This window comes from Zingiber officinale, chromosome 2A (genome assembly GCF_018446385.1).
Source record: "Zingiber officinale cultivar Zhangliang chromosome 2A, Zo_v1.1, whole genome shotgun sequence".
NCBI classification, from domain to species: domain Eukaryota; kingdom Viridiplantae; phylum Streptophyta; class Magnoliopsida; order Zingiberales; family Zingiberaceae; genus Zingiber; species Zingiber officinale.
In genome coordinates this window covers 44,631,376-44,638,657 of record NC_055988.1, presented here as the reverse complement: position 1 = coordinate 44,638,657, position 7,282 = coordinate 44,631,376, and the positions used below count along the sequence as shown (strand labels likewise).

General features: G+C 43.7%; 1 protein-coding gene across 1 annotated transcript; it reads left to right on the top strand.

The window, feature by feature from the left end:
* Nucleotides 1-4,274: 4,274 nt before the first annotated feature.
* Nucleotides 4,275-5,043, top strand: LOC122043649 (extensin-like). Its single transcript, XM_042604253.1, has 3 exons — nt 4,275-4,663; nt 4,747-4,842; nt 4,974-5,043. The coding sequence occupies exons 1-3, from the start codon at nt 4,275-4,277 to the stop codon at nt 5,041-5,043; spliced, it is 555 nt and encodes a 184-aa protein (XP_042460187.1).
* Nucleotides 5,044-7,282: the final 2,239 nt, after the last annotated feature.

The following is a 7,282-nucleotide window of genomic DNA, read 5'->3' as shown; positions in this document are numbered from 1 at the left end:
ATCAATCGATCGATCGATTGGACAGGGGTGTTCTCGCGCGATCGCAAGAAGCACAAAATGCTTCTAGATCGATCCACCGATCGATCCAGATGTTCCCAATCGATCGGTCGATCAATTGAGATTCGACCGTTGCGCAGGATGCAGGTAATGGACGGCTAGGATTGTGCGGATGTGACGTGGCAATCAATTGGGGTTGATCTCAATCGATTGAGAGCACTGTATATAACCTGGGCGGAGCGTTTTCTTCGCTAGATCTTTGCAATCTTTTGCGCAGCTCTTCAGCGATCTTCTCCGAGATTCTTGCCAATTCTTGAGGGTTCTTGGAGTGCATCTCTAAGATTCAAGAGGCAACCACAACAAGCAACAAGTAAGCAAGAAGAAGTGTATATTTCATTTGTATCCGTGTATTTTCTTCTTGTGTGAGTGTTGTAGTGTTGTGTGGGTTTGTACGAGGCTTCTCCGCTTCCGGCTGCGACCGAGAAGGAGTATTTCATAGTGGAGGAGTGAGTCGGTATGTGAATCCTTGGATTAGTCACCTCATCTTGAGGTGGATACCAAGTAAACCCTAGGTGTTAGCATTGTGTGTGTTTGTTTTTATTTTCCGCTGCATATCAAGACGATGCAAGCACAAGTGCACGACGAAACGCTATTCACCCCCCCTCTAGCGGGCACAACGGTCCCAACAATTGGTATCAGAGCGAGGTCGCTCTTCTACGGACTAACCGCCAAGAGAGCAAGAAGTTAGAGGAAGAAGAAGATGGACTTGGGAGGTCCACTTGGATGGGACATCCAGATTCCTCCGCCATACGACAAGGAAGACTTCGCCTTTTGGAGGAATCGGCTGGAGACATGGTTCCAAATGGAGTGGAGCTAATGGGTTGTCTTGAGTGACCCATTTTAAACTCCTACGGACAAGAAGGGTAAACGCCTCCGACCTCGGCATTGGACCGAAGAGCAACGAGAGCAATCGAAGGCGGACAAAGAGGTAACGAGAATTTTACATAATTTACTACCTTTTAATATTTTGTTGAGTGTAGGTGAAACCACAAATGCAAGTGATCTTTGGAAAAAGATCATTGCCTATCATGAAGACCCTACACAAGTCCAAGGAGTGGAAGAGCCCAAGGAGAAGGACTCATTGGTCCAAGAAGAGAAGGACCGATCCGATGTTGACACGAGGTCAACATCCGAAGAAGAGGAGGAAGAAAAGATGCAATCCGATGTTGACGAGAGGTCAACATTCAAGGAGAAGAAGGAAGAGGAGGAGAAGGAAGAAGATGAGAGATCTTCTACATCTTCAAGAGAAGAAGAGGTGGAAGCATCCACATCCTCAAGGGTTGAAGAGGTGGAAGCACCCGTATCCTCAAAAGGAGAAGAAGAAGATGATGCAACCTCCACAATTCAAGCTACATCAAATGGAGGATTGAGTGCTACCCCTACAAGCAAAGGTATAGAAATTTGCATTGTAAATAATAAAAGTCATATCATTTGTTTTGAGTGTAGGGAGCATGGGCACTACAAGAGTAAGTGTCCCAAATTGGCCAAGAAGAAGGGTCAAGTAGTATCCAAGGGCAAGGAGAAGCCCAAGGAAATTGGTCCCACGAAACGCAAGAGCAAGGAGCACATTGTGTGCTTCTTATGCAATCAAAATGTGCATTACTGGAGTCAATGCCCTAAAGGGAAGAAGTCAATCAAAGTTAAAGGAGAAGCACAAATCAAGGGGGAGCTTCTAAAAGCAAACCCAAGGTAACCTTTAATAGTGCAATTCCTTTTAGTCATGATAAAATGCATGTTAGAAATAACACTCATCATTTTAATGCAAATTATCATGAAAGTGGGAAGCATGATAGTGTTAAGGGAAAATATATTCCTCCTCATGCCAGATCCACCATACCTAAGTTTAGGAAGGTAGATAACAACTTAGGAAATAACTCTAAGGACTTTAGATATATTCCTAAATATAGAAACGCTCATAGGAGTCAAGAAAAATCCAAATCTACGGATTTAATGACGGAAAACCAAGTCTTGAGGTCAAGACTTGAAAACTTAGAAATAACTCTAGCAAGAATGGAAAATCTTCTTAAGGGTCAAAATGAGCAAACTCTAGGGAGAACTAGACAAGAGTCATCCAATGGCTATAGAGGTTTGAGATACAAACCTAAAGTCAAGAAGGATGTGACTTTTTTTCATAGGGCTCAATATAGTTATGGGACCAACCCTAGGTGTAGAGGTCAAGTCAAGGATACTAGGGAAGGAATCCCTAAAGGTTCTTTTTACAAGACCAATGTGACTAAGACTTCTAAGAAGTCTAACATAGTCACAAAGAATGTCACAAGGGAGGTCATCCCTAAAGTTGATCTAGTAAAGGTGACTAAGGCTCCAAAAAGGCCAAGTAAAGTCACAAAGAAGGTTACAAGGGAAGTTATCCCTAGGAGTGACCTAGTAGAAGTGACCAAGGCTTCTAAGAAGCCTACAAAGGTCCTTAGGAAGGTATCTAGGGAAGTCATCCCTAGTGAATATCTAGAGCATCCAAGGAGCACCAATAGGTTTTGAGTTCCTAGGAGCATATTCTTTACATCCTAGATGGGTTTAGAGAGTGTCAACTCCAATTGGAAGGGTAGTTAACCCAATCTTGTTAAAGTTGACATTTGAGAGCATTTTCAAGGTTATTGTTAACTTTTGAAAATGAAAAAGATTATAAGTGTTACTCTTTGAAAGAGTAAAATGTGTTAAAATTTGAGGAGTTCAATTTAATTTAAATTGACACACTTGAGAGAAGCAAAAGTAATGCCAAATTTGGAATTCGGCATTTTCTTATAGAATTAAGGGAAATGTAAACTTTAATTCAAATTATCACTCTTGGAAAGAGTAACATGTGCCAAAACCTAAGAAAATTGGATTTAATTTAACTTGGCACAATTGAGAAAACATAAGAAATACCAAATTGGGATTTTGGTATTTTCTTAGGGTAATTAAAGGAAAATCTAGGTCCTAATGTAAGATGTTTACTTTTTAGAAGAGTAAAATATGTCAAACTTTGAGGATTTGAACTTAACTAAAATGGACACATTTAGAAAAGGATAAGAAATGTCAAGTTGAGGTTTTGACATTTTCTTAGAAGGTTAAAGACCAACTTTTTGCCAAGTTGGGGTTTTTACGATCGCTCGGTCGGCATTCTCTAGGCAGCTCGTTTAGCACTCTCATAGTCGTCCGACCGGTATCGCTCAGCCGCCCGTTCGGCCATACACTTAGACTATTCGTTTAAACGCTCGACATTCTCTCGAGGGTCTGGTCAGCATCTTATGGTCGACTGGCCGACATTTTCTCGGTCACCTGTTCGGCATCGCCCGTTCGGTCGTCAGGTCGGCATCTTCGCTATCGCGCGCTCGACATCATCTGCCCGGCTTCTATCGGCATCCTTCCGATCGTCCGATTGACATCTTTGCAGTCGCGCGCTCGACACCGTTTGGTCAAGTGGTCTGCTTGGCACAGCCCGGCCGCTCGGTCTGCACGGCACCGCTCGATCGCTCGGTCTGCTCGGCATCGCCCGATCGCTCGGTCTGTTTGGCACGACTCGGTCGCTCGGTCTGTTCGGCATCCCGCACGCCTCCTTCGACTATCATTTTACTCGTCGCTTGCTTGTTGTTTTATCGTTCGCTTAGCATCGGTCCGGTTGTTGACTTGGTATTATTTCTCGTAGTTCGCTGGGCATCACTACCATCTCTCGTGCGACGCTCTCTCGATTTCTCGGTTCGCATTTTTTCGATTGCCTGATCGGCATCTTCTCGATCGCGTGCTCGGCTAGCCACTTGATCAATATCATTTGACACTTGTTTTTCATCTAATCACCTAATCACCCTGCTCAGCATTGCCCTACAGTCTGCTCGATATCGCTCGATTTCCTGCCCGACATTGCCACAACTACTCATTTGATGTTATAGGGCGAGCTCGGTGATCTGATTCTGCTGTGATTCTATTTTACATCAGGCTTAGTCTAGTCAGTCGGACTTGCGCCTCCTTCGATTAGACTTAAGGGGGAGGCTCGTGATACGGATATAGTTTGAGGGGTATAGGAGAAGTTAAGAGGAAGAAGAGGGGCAATGGTAAAAGGACTCTTAGGGTTTTGGTTTAAAGGACGACACTGTTCACCAGCGTAAGGGGAGACTTTTTGGCTTCGTGCTGTAGTTTGGGGTTGCCGCCACCATGAACAGAGGAAGGGACTTTTTCTTGGTCCCTTGTCGCTGCCGGCGGATGGACGCCTCTCTCTCTCACTCATGCCGCTGCCCTCCGCCCGCGACCCTCCCTCGATGATGTCGCCTCCTCCTTGTTCAGGAGATCTAAGTGCCCTGGTCGCGAGCCTTCATGCTCCTCCTCCACCACCGTCGACGCCGCCACACCCCCTTCGACCTCGACGACAACCGCGCAACCAAGAAGCTCCTCCGGCAAACGGAGGCCAAACCTTTAGCCACCTCCGCTTCCCCCTTCCGCCGAGGAGTCAACCTCGGACGGCGGCTCCCTTGGCGTGGAATCTCGCGGACTTCGCCCCCTCGGCCCCCTTCCCTGCTGCATCGAGACTGTCGCTGCTGACCAGTTCTCCGAGGGCCATGACCTCTTGCCCGAGACCTCCGAGCTCGCCTCCCCTTTTGGCTCCTCCCCCGAGCGGGTAGCTGCCTACTTCGCCCGGCGCCCTCCAAGCTTGTATCATCAGTTCTGTCATTAACGCTCACTCCCCGCTTGCTGCCACAGCCACCGAGCCCAGCGGCCACTGCCGTCGCCGCCGGTAGCTGCCGCCGCCCTCCGATTCCACATCCACCGTCGGCAGACCCACGACCTCCATGACTGGTATTTTGCTTTTGTGTGTTGTGTTCCGGCCATCGAGCCGCTGAGTTATTGGTATTATCCGGCCTACGCGCCGTATGTCGACCTGCGAGCCGTTGTGGTATTTCAGCCTGGGTGTCATTGTCATGTTTCAGCCTGCATGCCGTCTTCTGGATCCATGTTGCACCAGATTCCATGTCGTCGCCCGCAGAGCTGACTCCTTAGCTGGTTCATATTCATCTACTCATTCGGGGTCGTGATGGCTCGATTAGCAGCGTGACCAGCTCACCGATCCATCCGAGGGCGCCCCTCCGGAGACAGGGTATGTCACCGTACTCGTCTTGTATTTATTTAGTTCTATCATTAGTCAACTACTTATATATTCATGGGACCCGCCTTGAGTATCGGGGTACCAGAGACCGGGGCGACCCGGTTGCTGGCTACAAGTAGTGTTGACCAGAAGACATCGGACGACTAGGTCAACACCGGAGACAACCCACTATTCGGGTCATTGAGATGCGGTCAACATTCCAGACACGTCACACAGACAGGTTCGTCTTCTCAGCTTCCCGACAGGAACAACTAGATTGATAGATCGATCCTAGGGATTGGTAAATCAATCAATCGGACTTGGATTCGATTTTTAAAGCAATAAGTATACCAATAAGATGGATCGATAGACCAATCCAAGTCTATAAAAGAAGCCCTCAAGCTGAGGCTTCTCAATCAATTTTCAAGTACTTCTATTTTCGTCTTGCTCCAAATTTCCAATGCAACACCGACGTGCTAATCCGAATAATCGTGTTCAACTTCAAAGATTATTTTTGTTAGTATAACTTGTAATTTTTTATTTGTCTTTGTGCAATTTCTAACGGGTGATAAGCTTATTACGACCCCCCACTTCTTTTAAAAGAGACAAATCTCCGTCTTTGAATTGTATTCGGATAAGGAGATCTTTCATTGGATTGTTCATCAATCAAAGGTCGCGGACCTTAGACTAGCAATTGGAGGCTGTAAACTAAATAAAAAACAAAGTATGTTCTTGTGTTTGTATTATATTTCGCTGCCTTACTTTGAAAAGATATATAAAACAAGTTTTGAAAAACAAAAAAAAAACGACACTCACAATTCTCCCCTACTCTAGCGTTTTCACCGATCCTCCACTGAGTTTAAATAGCTTAACAAACTACATTTCCAGCAGCTCAAAGAAAAGCCAAGTAGAGGAGCAACTGCATTTCCTCCAACAAGCAAGGTTTACTTCGGGGCATTTGATGACAGCTACAAGTAAGATCAGAAGTTAGCTGCCTAGCTAAGCCAAGCTGATTACATGTTTTTGTCCAAAGAGCAAAATGCAAATATTTTAAGTGGACCGCAACGCTACATATTTTCATGCTCTTGAGAAAAGAAACAATAGAAGAAGAGAGATAATGGTGGTGAGAACGAGGGGGAGGAAACACAATCAACATGGGAGAAATTATATTGTAGATGAATTTTTGGCAACCTGACAAGGACTACTCGGCACCAACACTCAAAGAAGTCCACTGCAATCAGACTCTGTATCCTTTGGCAAAGTTTTAACTGAAAATCAACAAGCAACATTGATAATAGAATCTACTGATGATGAAATCAAATATACCCTAGTATAGGGAATCAGAAAGCTCTAGGACCATATTGATATGGAGCTAAATTCTTTAAACACCCTCGAGGGACACTATTAAAGTTAATTTTCTAGTAGCTGTTAAGGAATTTATCAAGAATGAGAAGCTACTTAAATAATGAAACGACTCTCTCATATCGTTAGTTTCAAAATCAACTCATGCAGGCAAGGTTACATATTATAGGCATATCTTATGATGCTCAGTGTTTTATAAGGTCATCTCTAAATTATTAGTATCAAAGATAGCAGGAGTAGCAGAGCATATATTTCATCTAGCCAGACAACCTTTGTTAAAGGTCTGAATATTACCGACAATATCTACTTGGTTCAAAAATTAATGAGAAATTATACCAGAAAGAGCCCATTTTTTCTAGTGTGAAATCATTTCATATGCTAATTCATTTAAATTAAAATACCATTTAAACTAAAGTTAATTTTTTTCTCTAACTTCCTCTGCCTAATTATTATGTTTCGCTATGTTTGTTTGTCTGTGTTTGTTTGTCTCTGGTAGAGTATTATGGTTAGACCTTTAATAATATATCAGGAATTTAGAATTTGAAATTCAGGTACGTCCTATTATTAAGATTTTTTCCTTAATAAATAATGAATGAAAATACTGGCTATTAGGATGTGCTCTATATACACTTCTATTTAGATGATTGATAAAAAAAACTTATATAGGACCGTTTCAATTATCTCAAATTCAAAATTATCTGATAATTCTTTTTTTTTTTAATTTTAGTATGCCCTATTTTTTTTTTTAAGTTTTAATATGCCCTCGAGAGAAGCTCGATTGCCTGTCAAAGT